The sequence below is a fragment of the Spinacia oleracea genome, chromosome 5, assembly GCF_020520425.1.
Source record: "Spinacia oleracea cultivar Varoflay chromosome 5, BTI_SOV_V1, whole genome shotgun sequence".
In the NCBI taxonomy this organism is placed as follows: Eukaryota; Viridiplantae; Streptophyta; class Magnoliopsida; order Caryophyllales; family Amaranthaceae; genus Spinacia; species Spinacia oleracea.
The window spans coordinates 25,424,517-25,440,970 of NC_079491.1; the positions used below are offsets into that span (position 1 = coordinate 25,424,517).

General features: G+C 34.5%; 1 protein-coding gene and 1 long non-coding RNA gene across 2 annotated transcripts; both read right to left on the reverse strand.

Annotated features, from left to right (window-relative positions):
• Positions 1-885: 885 nt before the first annotated feature.
• On the reverse strand, positions 886-2,296 carry LOC130461222 (uncharacterized). The gene is made up of 2 exons (XR_008921627.1): positions 1,577-2,296; positions 886-1,351 (listed from the first exon to the last, which is right to left on the reverse strand). It is a non-coding gene; the product is annotated as an uncharacterized lncRNA (long non-coding RNA).
• A 3,197-nt stretch (positions 2,297-5,493) lies between these two features.
• On the reverse strand, positions 5,494-15,265 carry LOC110790223 (uncharacterized). The gene is given in 5 exon segments (XM_021995011.2): positions 5,494-7,357; positions 7,359-7,489; positions 10,876-11,220; positions 12,002-12,718; positions 15,050-15,265. Coding segments are annotated over 5 exon segments (1,425 nt in total). The 5' UTR covers positions 15,140-15,265; the 3' UTR covers positions 5,494-7,215.
• Positions 15,266-16,454: the final 1,189 nt, after the last annotated feature.

The window sequence follows — 16,454 nt, forward strand, 5'->3', positions numbered from 1 at the left end:
TTGCTCATTAAACGTTTAATACGGGATCGAAGGAAGACTGCCACAACTCGGGTGTGGCATGTACAGTATGCCGCGGGCATGCCGTGGTATTGGCTGCCCGGTGTTCTTGTATTTGTCTTGAAGTCTTGTTTGTATCACGATGTAAACACTTTGTAAACGTGGGTGACTCCTAAACAACGTACTCGCTCTACCAACATCTTCTCCGAGTTCTACCAACTTGAGCTACTTCCTACAAAACAAAATAAAACAAACACGAGGAGAGAAACATCGAAAATAACGAATAATGACACTTTAAGATTAAAATATGAAAGAAATAAGACAAACAATGGACTAATATGACACATAAAATGCGTATATTATTGTGTTATCAGTGTGCACATCAAGGATGATTCTAATAGGGCATCCAAGTATTTTCATAAGCTATCTAAATTGGACTTTGTGCATGAAGTAATTTATCTAAAAGGAGAAAGTAGCTGAGTATGATGGATGAACAGTTTAGGCATGTATGTTGCTCCTTATGTAACGGTGTTATTAGTTTGTATTACGAACATTCTCAATATCGATAACGGTTTTTTCATGAAATGCCCATGAGGTTTGCAATAATGCACCAAATACCCCTGCGTGTTTCAAAATTCATAGAATACCCCTAATTTTTCCAAACTGTTCATAAAATACCCCTATTATGACTTTCCGTTAGTCCTCCGTTAAGTCATGTTTATAATTCATAAAATACACCTACATATATAGTTATTGCATAATATACACCTATTTATAAAGTTCTTTGCACCAAATACCCAAACTCCTTTAAAACTGCAGAATTTGAATTCAACGGCTAGTTTGAATTTCTAATTTTCCTAGCAATGAAGTAGTACAGTTTGTAACAAATTTCCAGCAATAAATAGGAATTATATTCCATAAAAAGCCGATTAATTTGCAGAGTAGCTTTACAAAAACTCTGATTATATTGCCATTGCCATTACATTTGAAAGTCTATAAAAGCTCTTGAAAATTCAAAGTAAGCCGGTAATAATACCCTTGCAATGAACATTTACAATCACTCTTGTACTACAATGCATCACATTCTTGGTTACCTTGCTTGAGCCATTTCCACCCTTAAATAGAAAGAACCACACCAGTAGAACGCAAATTAGTTTTGCAGTCCCAATTCCAACAGCAAACCAAAGTAATAACTTCAAATATTCCGCCTTTAACCTTCATCTGATAATCTATTGCAGCTGAATCGTGTTTATGTCACCAGCTTCACAATAGAGCTTTAACTGATATTGAGCTTCAGAGTGTTGTTCAGAGACATGATATAATGATGTTTAGGAATTTGAGATGCACAATTCATCTATGAAATAAAGAAATAAATTCTTCACCATTATTGTATCGAACGAAATGGCAATCGATATCACAACCAGCAAGGAGTTCAATCAACTATAACACTAGTGTTCTATCACTTCTATGCACACTAATAAATCAATTCTTCACCAAAGATAAAAACACAATTGGCAATTTAGCAGCTCACAACTTGAATAACTAACATAAAAAATAAAGAAGGAAAGTTGAATCAAACCTTCATCCTCGTCATCCTCAGGCAAAGGGAAATCAATCCAAGTCTCAGGATGCATAGCATGATAGCAACATCCCTAGCAAACGACACCACCTCTTCTGTGACACCAATGACACCTCGTTCAGTGTAATTCTCAATCGACAGTTCCTCCTCCGAAGCAAACTGCAGTATATTGAAAGCGATCTTCCAACATCCGAAAACCGCCTTATTACTTGAGAGCTTCGAAATTTTGGACCGAAACTTCCCGGACTCAAAACCCTAATTTCTCCCACCGAAATTGCCGCCGAATTCACCCACCATGACCACGCCAACCATGGACGTTTCTGGTGTTGTCCCTCCTCCGTCATCTCCGCCCAACGATGGTGGAAGCTCCTCTTCCTCTGCAACCCGATTTTTCCTAATTCTCTCTCCTCCGCTTCGGGATCAACTCCTCTCGCCGTCTTCTCCTCCCCTTAATCAACGCCTCTCACCTTGATGAAATCTCACTCATCGACAACACCAATGGAGGAGATAGAGAGTTGACCGGGTCACCGATGCCATCGACGGTGCACCAGAGAAAGTCAAACCCTGGCTGAGGTTGGCGACGGTAGCGGGGGCGAAAATGGTGACGGGGTGAGGAGTGGTGTTGGTTCAGTGGGAGGAGAGAGAAAGTTTGGGTGGGTTGGGTGGGAGAGAGAGAAAGTATACAGATGAATGGGATTTAAGCCACATAAGGGTAACAACGTAAATTCATACTAACGGAGGACTAACGGACGTTAAGTCCAAGTGTATTTTATGAACAATTGGAAAAAATAGGGGTATTCTATGAATTTTGAAACGCGCAGGGGTATTTGGTGCATTATTGCAAACCTCAGGGGCATTTCATGAAAAAACCGTTCAATTTATCATGTATTTGTTAGATTCATATTTCTTTTTGTTGATATCGTATGATTCTTTATTAATGAATTAATTTTCCCTTCAAAAAAAAAAATTTAGTCAAATTGTCATACGACTTGTCCGTCAAAGAAAATGAACAAGAAATTGATACATAGTTGTGAATATAATGATACGGCTTACCCTAATACGGGTGTCTGGGAATCATATATAATAATATTGTACAGTAGTACAATTACGAGTATACCCTTAGTATCCTTTATTATACCCCCTCAATCTGTGCAGGGGGAACCACGTGCAGATTGAACCTTAAAAACTCAAAACGCTGACCTGACAAACCTTTCGTAAAAATGTCAGCGATTTGTAACTCAGTAGGGACATAACGTACAACTAAATCGCATGAGCAACACGCCCCCGAACAAATGATAATCTATTTTGATATGTTTGCTACGATCATGCTGAACCGGATTCACCGCAAGATAGAATGCATAAACATTATCACAAAAAAGCTTCACGGGTGCGCAAATAGTATCATTATATTCACATGGTATCAAGAGCGTAGGTATTCCTTAGTATCCTCTATTAATAGTATTTATTAGTGACTTATAACAAAATAATGTGCTATCATCTCATTATAAGGAAAGTATACAAATACACCACCAAGTTCTACAACAAACTTGATGACACCGTTGAGGTTTGAGGAGGGCGCTTTCAATTGTGGAAGAGTAGTTGTACTAAGAAAGAAAGGATGTAAAGAAGAGTATATTCAGTTTGAAAAGAATGTAGACCAATTCTAGCATTTCATTCAATTCAATAATTATAATTATTCTAAGAAAATTAAATAAGTGAATTGCTAGACATAACATGACATGTTTACCTTATAGACAGAATCTATCTTATCTTTAGATTATAATGATGCCATTTATACGTGGATTGATAGATTGATGTGAGTACAATAACAATACATTGTTACATATTTATGACTAATGTCCTCAATTTCATTATTATTAATTAGGCAATTTAACATGTAAGTTAAACATTGTTGCTCTAAGCTTACGTATTGATGCAAGCAATCAAGCGATATAACTATTGTAAATTAAGTATTTTGTAATACTAGTGAGTTGGCAAGCTTATTGGTCTTTCCATGGAAAACGTAAACACATTATTCAAGTAATTAGCTAGATGACTAGGATTGATGCAACACGCGGATGGTGCAGGGGCCTGTACGTAGATCTACGTGTACCTGCACCAAAACGCAAAAAACAAAAAAAAATACAGAAAGAACATAAGAAACTAAACAGAAAGAACATAATAGAGTAAACGAAAAGAACATTAACCAGAAGCTGAAAAGAACACTAATGTTAAAAAACTAAAGAAAATGTACAAAATTGAAAATACCATATTCTCTCTCCTGATACACTATAAAAAGAACAACTATTTTACAAAAAGAACATCATGTGCAAAATGCAACAGAAAAAGAAAAAAAAAACATATTCTCGATAATATTATAAAAAATTAAAAAACAGTAAAAAGTTAAAAAGAACACAAAATAATTACAAAAAAAAGAACAATAACTTTTTTAGAAAACACAAAGAACAAAATCAAAAGAAAAATAAAATAACAAAAACTCAAAAAATTTTAAGAAAAAGAAAAAAAAAAAAAAAAAAACAAGAGAACAAAACACATGAAAAAGAACAACATTTTCTTTTTCCTTATCGAACAAAAGAACAGAATGAAAGGGACGAAAAGAACAACAAATCTATGTTCTTTTATTAGTTGTATTTGTTCTTTTCAAACCATTTAGTGTTCTAATTAAAAAGACAAAAACGACGATATTTTGATTCACTTAAAACTAGATCTATATTTTTATTTAAATGTATTTTTGTTCTTATCCAACACATCAGATCTATGTTCTTTTATTAAGTGTTATTTGATCCTTATCAAAAAAAAAAAAAAAGTGTTATTTGTTCTATTCAAACGATTTTATGTTCTAATTAAAAAAAGACGAAATGACGATTTTTTGATGCACTTAAAACTAAATCTATATTTTTTAAAAAAGTATTTTTGTTCTTTTACCACGAATCAGACTATGTTCTTTTTTAAGTGTTATGTGTTCTTTTCAAACGATTATATGTTCTTTTTTTAACAATCTATGTACGTTGATATAAAAGAACAAACTATGTTGATTTAAAAGAACAAACTATGTTGATGCCACAGTAAAAGTAAAGTTGTGAAAAGAACATTACAATTTGAAAAGAACATTAGAGGAAAGAACAAGGAAACGTACCTTAAACACTTGATCAACATTTATCAGGAGCATCAACATCTTTTAATAAATCTTCAAAAACTGATCTCAATCCTCGGAAAATATCACGCTCTCCAGAATCCAGATACTCTCTTGCTTCAAAAACTAGCCAAATTGAACTAGTGTTTTTCTTAATTCACTCATTTTTCAACAAAGGAGAAACATTCAGAAGGAATTTTAGAGAGAGAATAAGGAGAAAATACATTTTTACTCTTTCACTCACCATCTCACTCTTTCTCTCTCAAAAAATCTCTCGTATGTTGAGAGAATATAAATCCTCTCCTCTTTCTCTCTCTAAAATGTATTTATAAAATGACTAATGGTTATGATTCATAAGTACAATTATTATATATATAGTTGCTGAAAAATGGAAAATGAAAAATAGAAAGTAGAATCAAAGAATAACTGAGAAGGAGAAAGGAAATTTTTTTAAAGAGTGCATAATGAGAACTAAGCACGTGTTTTTATTTTGTTCTTTTAGCAGAATATTATAAAAAGAACAAATGAAAAGACTAAAAGAGCAAATAGAGAGACTAAAAGAACAAGTCAAGTACCTTGTCCAACAATAATATATGATTCGGAATCATCATTTTCATCATTTTCTTATGAATTATCAAGCACATTATTCAAAATATCTGAAAAAATAATATGTTAACATGTATAAAACCAAGAAAAAGAACGCAACCAAAAGAACAAAGTATAAATAAAAAGTAAGAAGAAAAATAACACAATAAAATAAAAAGAACAAGTTATGAAACGCAAATGAAATTGAAAATAATAAAAAAGAAGAACACAATAGAATGAAAGAACAAATTATGAAACGCAAATGGTCTATTTTTCTACAATAATGAAACTGTTCTTTTAATACGAGCATAAAGAAACTGTTCTTTTAATACGAGCATATGTTCTTTTAATACGTAAAACTGTTCTTTTCTGGAAAAAAATCGTAATTACATAATTTGATTCATTAAAATCATCAAAACCATCAAAACCATCAAAACTCGATTATTACAAAAACAAAATCATCAAAATAATCAAAATAATCAAAATCATCAAACACACGATTATTACAAAATCAAAATCATCAAAACGTAGAATTAATTATTTCAAAATTGAAAAATTACCTCCCAAAATCTGATTATCAGCTGCAGAATTCAGATTTGAAGAAGAAGAATCGATTTAATTTGATGTTGAAGCAGAAAAATCAACGAATTTTTGGGAATTTTCACTACTTTCTCTCTCTAAGAACCATTTTAGAAAACCTAGTTCATACTTTCTCTCTCCTCTTCACAATTTGAGTTCAAAACATAAAATCTAGAAGAATATATATCGCAAGAAGAAAGCGAATCGAATAAAAAACGCGAATTACAGAGCTGAAAAGAACAGAGCCTTTAATGTTCTTTTGTTCTAGGGTATTGTTCTTTTGTTCAAGGAAAATGTTCTTTTGTTCCCGGGATTTAATAAAACACGCGCGTTTTATGTGTTTTTTATGTCGTTTTGTTTCCGGTGCACCTAGAGCACGGTGCACACGCCCGCACCATCAAATTTGCGGGATTGATGGATTTTTAGGATAAATTATTTTTATTGTTACTACTATTATTATTAAGAAAAATTAACGTGACCCCGCTTCTCCCCTCTCTCCCTCTTTTCTCTCTCTTTTTAGAGTTTACAAAAATCAGGGTTTTTTAGGACGGAAATAGCCAATTTTCTTCAGAAATTTGGTTATTTTCGCCCCTTCTCTTTCAATTATGTTATGTTTTTGGGTTAGATCTCAATAAAACTACATAGTTTCAGTGTAGTAAGTACCTCTATGGTGGGTTTAATTGTTTCGGTGTAGTAAGTACCCCTATAGTGGATTTATTTTTAGTTAAGTTTTGTGTGTTAGTTTAATTCAGGTTGTTTCTTTGGTAAAGATTTATGCGGGATCGAAGAGGATGTCAATCTTTCGACTACAATTAGACGAATCAGGCGGAAATCATATTTGTCATGGCTACAACAGATCTATAGACCTCCTCGTCAATGAAGGCTGTAAATCACAGCGATATAAAAGAGGGCATACAGAATGTTTGATATACTACGATCGTAACTATGGTGAAAGAAAGTTTTTATTTGATTCGTTTGTTATGTATTTGTTAGATTTAAATCTTTACGTAGATGTCATATGACTTTTTATTAATAAATTAATTTGTTTATCAAAAAAAAAAAAAAAAATTAACGTCACCAATCTCAACTATGGATGATTTTCTTTCAAAAAGTGTAAACTTTTTTTTATTTTATTATTATTAATCCGAGGCAGTCCCAACAACTTTCATTGGAATTAGTGAGTTATAACAACTTTCATTCGAAAAGCAAGGCCACAACTAGGTTATATACAAAAGTGACCTATTATACTAATGAAGAAAAGAGAGCACACATGAGTAGAGTGATACAGGAATCAACCGTGATCACCAAAACTGAAGGAAATTCAATATTGTCTAAAAGTGAGATTGAGTCTGCCAGGAACAAGTCTGGTTTGTTCGAACAAGAAGGGAGGGGCAGAGGTCGGTATAATGGAAGTTACACCGTGAAAAACATGTCTTGATGGACCGCCGAATATCAAGACATCCTGATTCTAATATCAGCTTTTCTGCATTATTAACATCTCTTTCATCACCATACATAAACTCTGCTGAATCCCCTATTGAGAATGAAACAACTGGTAGTCCCTTCACTAGAGACTCTCTACTCTCATCTCGATCCTAAATCATAATAAACACATGAATATCAATCAAACTTGAGATAGACAACTCTAAATATATATATAAGATTCACACTCCAACTAATCTTTAGCCTTACAACATCTGATACCAATTTGTTGGAAATAACAAAGCAGAAAAAGGAGTCAATTTTATTGCGTATCTTATTCACTTTGACTTACAAGAAAGAGTCCTATTAAATAGCAATATACAAACTGAAAATGTTAATACAAAGCTAGTTATTTGCTGAGAATATGGGAGATAGTATCCCACTATTTACTCCAATAACCAACTGAAAGTCTCTCAATAAATATGACTAATTTAACAACTAACATACGCATAAGTCATAACAAGCTAATAGAAATGCTTTAACTAACCAATTAATCATTTTCCTAAAAATAAGTTGCACTTCTCCTCTAACTTTGAAACATAACTTTCTACACAACCACTTTGGTAAAAACAAATTCTTTGAAGTACTTCTCTCCATAATGCACCTTTTATCCACAATAATTTATAATTCTAAAATTAATTCTCTTCCACGGCTCCTTGTACCATATTTTCTTTCTCATCGTTTTGTAATTTGCAATTCCTTGGCGTATGCCAAATTTTTTACATTTGAAGTATTATGGCTTCCCCTTATGTCAAAATTCCTTTTTCTCATCACCAACCTTTGAAAACAATTGCATTAGAGATTTGTCTTTCCCCTTTCGGTAAGAAGACTTGACTAGTATGGCAATTTCAGTCTTTTAACCATTTGCACTTCTCACGCTCCATCTTTTGTAGAGGACAAACTTCATGTCACTCTTCTATAGAGACGTGAAACTAATTTTTTTTTTCACTTAAGCTACTAAAGATTTTTCAAAATTAAAAGTTTCCGAGTTGATCAACTTATTCAATGTCGAGGATCAAAGAATAAGCATGAGCGATACACATGGTGATAAGTAGAGTTGTCAAAAACTGACCCGGCCCGAAAACCCGACCTGAACCGACCATGATCCGAAGTTTTGGTAAAACAGGTAACCCGAAACCCGACCCGAAAAAACCGATAACCGATTTTAAACCGATGTTGTATTACCCGAACCCGAACCGACACCCGAACGAAAGATAACCGATAATCGAACTGACCCAACTGAATAATGATTCGAACCCTATTCGACACCCGAAAATGACATTAACCCGATATTTACCACATAACCTGTTATGATGACTTGACCTGTGGAATAAATATTTTACACTTGAATATTTTAAGATGACTAAATCAGATAATGACTCGATCTTAACCCGAGTCCGAGAGTGAATCCGGCCTGAATTTTAACCGACCCAAATATTATCCGATCCGAATTTGACTCCAAACCCGAGATTAACCGATTCAAACCCGACTATAAAAGACCCAAACCCGAAATGGAACCCGACCCGAACATGACTCGACTCGAACTCGACTTGTACCCGAAATGGGAAAAAAACCCAACATGACCCGACCGAAACAAACCCGACCGAACCCGACCTGCACCCCGGTGATAAATTGGCCCGACACAACCCGACCTGATCATGACTCGACCCGGACCCGACCCGATGACCTGTTTTGACAGCTCTAGTGATAAGGTTAAGATGCCCTATTACCGAAGAGGGAAAAGACAAATCCCCCAATGAAACAATTGTCACAAGCTATATATGTTACTTGAAGTCGAGTACTAGTGTTGGACACGGGTACGTGTCCAAGTATTCGACTAGGCTAAATTGTGAAAAATTTCCATGAATTTAGCCCAAAATGAAGTGTCGAAGTGTACATATCCATGTCCAATTAAGCGTCGAAGATTTGACACGCGTACTATGGAAAATGAAAAGTATGAGTAACATAAGTCACAAGGTTGGTCATAAGGGAAAGGATTGTTGGCATAAGAGAAAGACAAAATGCTTCAAATGTCAAAAAATTGGGCATATGCAGGTCACAAAATGATGAGAAAGAAACTAGAGCACAAGTGGCCGTAGAAGAAATTTTACTCCCACTGTCCAATAATTTAGTGTTTTCCATTTTTTGTGTCCCAAAATGTTGTGCCACTTTGACGATTTCCTATTTAGTTGATATTTACCAAACAATTTCGAATCAAACAATTTAAATACCCAAATTGTCCTACTTTCACCTACAAAATACGTGGCCATAGTTAATGCTTATACCACATAAAATTGTGTTGTTGAATTTTTAATTCAAACCATCCCCCTCTCTCATCCATAACTTTATTGTTATTGTTTTTTGTTTTATAATAAAATAATTATGTACTTTTCTAATAAAGTGCAACAATATTAATTGTTAATCATGTCATTTTCCAAATTCCTTAATTCTAGAAAAAAATGTCAAACATACACTATATTATGGGACGGAGGGAGTATTTAAGAACTTTGGGTGAGGAGGTGAACCATGGAGAGAAGTGCTCCAAAGAATTTGGTGCTGGTGAGATGTGCATCAATAAATCAAATGTGTAGGCGATGATGAGAAGAGTATCATAATTAAATATACTTTTACCAAAGTTTAAGCAAGGGGTTGTGTTGAAAGTTATGCTTCATAATTACTGGATGCATCTTATTTTTAGGAACATGACTTGTTGGTTAATTGATGCATACTGTTAGTAGGTTATTTACTTCCTAATATTATGCCTACGTTTGTTGTTAATTTATAAGTTTATTTGAGAGATTTGCAGCAGGTTAGTGGAGTATATAGTGTCACACTAAGTCATTCACTATCTGCATATTTTCAGCAAATCAATTGTTTTGTTTTAACATTTTCAGTCTGTACACTGCCTATTTACTAGGCCTCTTCTTGTAATTCAAAGTGAATAAGAAAATCAATAAGTTCCTTCCAAAATTTACTCCTTTTTTCTGCTTTCTTATTTCAAACAAACAAGAATCAGAGGGCCATTTTCCTTCCCTTATTAGAAATCAAATCTTTTCATTGTTGGAACGTTTTGGAAGGAAAAGCCCAAATCATTCCTCCCCTCCCTTCCTCCACAATAGCTATCTGAAAATAGTGTAATTGTATGATTTAAGTGTATCCAAGTAAGAAGAGTTGTAAGAAAAATGCTCTCAGTGATGTAAAATGGTCTGTATTTTTTCTGTTTTCTTTTTTGACAATGTAATTCCCTCTACTTGTCAAACATAAAAAGGTGCTCTCATTCAAAATTTGTACGTTTATATTATACCCATGCATGAAGCAACCACTTAATGACTTCAATTCCAGAGCTTGTAAGCACAACGTGCCACAAAGCAACGGATAACAACAATGTGAACATAATATTTAATCACCTATTCGACAAATATAAACAGGCGATAATTCTGAAATTATTTTGAGTATGCTAGCAAGCGGAAAAATGATAATTGAGCCAGTAAATATGTACCTGATGCAGACCAAGTCTCCCCGTCTCAGAGTAAAAGTTGACTATGCAAATGTCTGGATTCATCTGAGGAAGGATGTCTTCAGCATCAGAAACTTGATAATCTCTCCTTATGAGAGCAAGTGAATCTAGCATAGCTCTTTTAACCAACTCACTAAACTCGATTGGAATATCCGGCGGCTTAGACTTGTCTATTAGTCTTCTTTTCTGATACTCCCTTGTCTGTGGATCCCAATCAAGACCAAGGCACATCATATGCAGTCGAAGTTTTGCTCCATATTTGTAACCAGGTCGATAGAAGCCCCCAGGACCAACGCCAAGTTCCCTACATTTCCTTGCTATAGAAACCTGGAAGCAGTCCACATAATGAGTGTTGAACTTTTAGAAGGGGCCAAATCGGATATTCCAAAGCAATAAAACAAGAGCAAGAAATGTAAGTGAAATAAGCTCATATTCTTTCAGATTCACAACTACTTGCTTCATATATGGCACATTGAATTATTTGCATGATTTGGAACCCAGCTAACAGGGTGTTTCGACGGCTTGTTATCTAATTTTAACAGTACTCAATTAGCAAAGTGGGGCATATAATTTAAGTTTCAAGTGAAGAGCCAATAAGACCCTTGGCAGTGTTCTTAGGTTAACTGGCTCTTTATTCCACCTGAAGGACCGCTGTTTCGAACTTAACACTCTGAACTGGTTAATGGCAACTCAGATGTTATATTTCAGGCCAAAAACATGAATCTTTTTTAGAAATGGCCAAGTCTAACATATTATCACATACTTCCTCCGAGTTTTAATACTCGCAACATTTGTGTATTTTACACTATTCACATATTCTATTTTGACTATTGTTGGTGATTTATAGGAAAAATAAAACATAATCACGTAGGATCTTGTTAGATTCGTCTCAATTCTTATTTTCAAAATATTAACTTTTTATAATTTTTGCATAAAGAGAATTAAAAATATTAATGATCAAAGTTGTGCATAAGCATGCGTGAAAGTGACCAACGTTGCAAGTAATAAAATCAGAGGAAGTATATGATGCATCTGTTGAACTCTATTCCTGTCCTTGAAAAGATTAATATTTAGGAAATATGAAGTACGACGAGGTCTAGTAAACTACCTGTTCACTGTCTGAGATGTAACTCTTTAACAAAATCATCCCTGGCCTCAGCACTCTTTCTCTAGGCTCCTTATCCACCTTAGGTTCTTTTACTTCATCCGAAAAATATTGAGGTTGTCTCAGAGACATGGAATCATCAGCTTCACACTGGAAAATATCAAACACTTCAGCAGGGCCGCAGCTCTTTGAATGTGTTTTCCTACTACTACTGTCATCTTTCAGAGTATGCTTGGTGGGTTTTTCTTTCCTGGAATGTTGTTTCTTTCGCTTTCCAAAGCTGACAGGCAAAGAGTAGTCTTCCAATTTGCGTGTACAGTTTACATCAAGCAAAGATTCATTCTCTTTCAATGAACCTTTTCCCGAGCTACTACAACCAGGGCTCGCAGAAGGCAACAAGCATTTATTTTTGTGGTCAGCATCTAAAAAAGAAGCAAGATGAGTTTGCTCCAAACAAGAAACGGGCATCTTCAATTTAGATGTTTTAGCCTGATGAGTCACTTCAATAACAGAAGACTGGTTGTTGGTTGCAGATAAGGAGCAACTTGTATTCTTGCTATTTTTAGTTGAAGCATTAGGCTGCTGCTGGTTGGTTTTCAGACCCAGATGTTTTGATATGGCAGCTATACTGTCAATCGATATTCTCCTTTGAGCTGTTTTTCTGATGACAGGGGCTTCTTGCTTCTCACTAAAAGTGCCATTTCTTTTATTCATCTCAACCTGTTCTCATTATAAATAATACAATAAAAGTAATGGATTTAGAATTACCTCAACTCAAAAATACTTATAGCAGTCATGCATCATGAGGAAAATAACGAAAATAGTCATTTATATAACTTGCTGCAAACTTTACAAATTTCCCCAAATACTGTAACATTAGTCCAGAAAACGATGGCCATACATACATTATAGAAACATCAGGCATTAGATACATTTTAATACAACACATATAACCCCACTACTGCTATGCATATGCAAGTTTATTACATATGCAAGTTACATTATAACCATGAAAATATCAAAATATACATTCTTTGTGTGTTTTAGTCGAGGTAATGTTCTTTTAATTTCGACAAAGTATCTACATAAACGATTTAAAAAGCTAGTGAAAATTACCCCTGACCGAGTGACCATTACACAATCATGGATGATGGACAACTAGAAGACATTAATCAGTCAAAATGTTGCATGTATTAAGAAACGGGGTAAGTACTACTTAAGATGATACATTGATACGCTTCCTCCCAACTTCAACGGGATAGGGGTAAGAGAAAAAAACAGAGGATTTAAGTATTTAACATGGGTGCACAGTTGCACACGATGGAATTGTTACTTTGATTTCCAAAACAGCTGAAGCCCATTTTCACAATAACAATCCTCCTACTCTATGTATGCACTATGTGCTATTTTATCTTCAAATTGACATTCAAGTCCCGACCTTTTTTTTTCGAGAAATCTATCAAACTTATGAGTTATTATTTTAAGGATTTTATCACACTGGTAGAGAATAGAATTCTCTTAAGATCTCTTTGTATATTTAACTTTTAGTCGCATTAGGTTGACTACTGCTGTTACTCACCTATAAATTGATCAATGGAATGCATTCCAATTTGAGGAGTTTCACAAATCTAATGTACCAAGTACCGCAACTAGGTGCTCTTCAGTACCTTACTTTTATTCGCACTGGTATAGTTTATACGGTACAACATGTGTGTCATTTTATGCATGGTTCCTGAGAACCACACTTCAACGCATTAAATCGCATTGCGATACGTTAGGGCACCATCTGGGTCAAGTGAATATCAATAAGTCGCAAACGGTATTGCCGAGACATGTTGGCTTCATAATCTCTCATTGGAGCTATTGAGCTACATTAACACACTAAACACGTTGTTCGGGAGAAAGATTCATTTGGTCAAGTAGGGTGCTTCATGTTCAAGTTTCATTTAAGGCTCCATTTGGTAAGGTGTAAAACGTTTTCATTAAAGATTTTGCAAGGGAAAACACAATTCCAAACTAGTTTTCCTTTGTTTGGTACCTTAAGAAAAATGGGAGGAGATGGTGAAGATTGAGGGGAAGAAAGGAGAGGGAGGTAAGGAGGAAAGAAGGAAAAGTGGTTTCCCTCCCTTTGAAATGGAAAAGGGTTTTCCACCTTTGAGAGAGTCATGGAAAATTGTTTTCCATTCCTTACCCAACTAACACAACGTAAAATGATTGAAAAGAGGAAAATCGTTTTCCATAAAAACGTTTTACGCCCTACCGAACGGAGCCTAAGTATGGGAGCTTCATGTTTCTCCAAGATACATATCCATCGCAACCATTATTTTTGGATTTTAGAAACCGTTAAATTTTAACGTATGACCTCCTCCAACTATGACTGCAAGGTGTGGTAGAAAATAGAATTATGTTAGGACATATTTGTATATTACTCCCTCTTTATATAATTCAGCGGTGCACTTTTCATAATCGGCCGGCCATATTTTAGTAATGGTGCACTTTCCATTTATGGAGAATTTCCATTTACTTTATAATTTCCTTCTCAGTCCAATACTCCATGGACCTCACTAATCATATTTTATCATTTATTTTGTCTTTTATTTCCTTTAAATACTTTAATACCTCTACTATCTTTTTATTACGATGGCTTATACTCCATTTACTCACTTACCAACTCCGTGCAAGTTAAAATGCACCACTTGATTATATAAGGAGGGAGTAGAATTATAGTCACATTAGGTTTAATAACATAATTAGGACTAATGATGAAACCCAAAATATGATCAATGGAATACAATTTGAGAAGTTTCACAAATCTAATAAACAGTTTCATGTATCCATGATCTAACTTGCAGTGAATAATCTTGAGTAAATTCAACTAACAACCCCATAAATTAACCTTAACAAACAACAATTTCAGTTTATCGTTCATCAAATTTACTAAAGTTAGATGGAAAATGACTGAAGAACATAAATACTCCGCAGTGTATTAGATTGAATTTACTCAAAATTTAACAAAGATTGAGAAAAAGAGAAGAGCAGAGAATTACTTACATGGGGGATTCTTGATGATGAAATTGATATTCTTCTACAAATGTACGGAAACACAAGAACTGGACGGAAGAAAGGAAGTCGCAGGAACATAAATACGGTGCCGTTTCAAGGAGAATACTGTTTTCGAGGGAAGAAAATAGATCAAACACTTCAACTTTACTTGAAACTTAAAAGGGGTTGAATGTTGGAACTTGGAACTTACTTCCACATAAATTCTGGGAAAAAGTGAATGGGCCTCATTTAGTCATTTTTCCGCTCTTATTTGGGCTGCTCACATTCTTAGATGTTCAAGGGTTCAACATGGACCATGTACATGATGCGCATTTTGATCTCGGATGGATGTATGAATGTACTCCCTCTATATTTTAAAAAGAGATACATTTTTCTTAAACGGTTGTATTTTTTAAAAGAGGTACACTTTTTTTTTTGACATGTTTTCGTCTCCATTTTCATTATATTAATATTTCTCTCTTTCTCGTGGTCCCCACACTTATTCACATCATCTTTTTATTATTATAAATAATTCACCTACTACCCCACTTTCATCTTATTTTAATAAATTCAACTCACTCTCCAAAATCTATGTGCCGGTCAAAATGTATCTCTTTTTGAATTGCGAAGGGAGTATAAATTTAAAGATATTTGGTTTTGTGAATGTCAACTAGCTTAGTTGTTAAAGTGTTAGTGGGGTGATACACAAGACTTGTGATCAATTTTTGTATTATTTTTATATTTCTTGTTTCCCCCCCCCCCCCCCCTCATCTTTATTTTTTAATTTTGTAGGTGCGTGTAATTTAGAGTGTTTTTTTTACGCAAAGAAGAAGATATTATATTATATTAAAACATGAAAGCACAATTCAATCTTTACAAAAGCTACGGGCGAGACACCAAAAACTTGCAGCCCGTAGTAGCAAAAGCTAGATAGATTAAAAACCCTAATTCCTACCCAAAAAAACAGTTCCCCCTCTACTGACTATTTGCCCACTAAACGATTTCATCTAAAGAAGAAAGGAGGAACACTAAAACACCCAACTCACTCCTTAACATTCGACGACTGTCCTTGCTGTGCATCTGATTTCTTTTTGACATTGACCAACTGGGTTGTGACTTTGGTGGGGATTGTACCAAACATTATCTCTGTTGTTATTGTTGTGGACGGCACTGCCTCTGGTGGTGGTGGGATCTCCAAATCAATGACTTGTGTATTACTCTATGCGTGCTCCAGATGAAGATTCACCTATCTCCTTCAAATTGTATAAGTTTCAAGGACCGAACTAATTGCATTACCTGGTCAAGAAAAGTCAAATTCAGTTTTCAAAAGCAACAAAACCATCCATGGTACACATCTTAACCTTCACCACCCTATTATAGTATTATGTTATCCTAAAAAATTATGTTTGGGTTC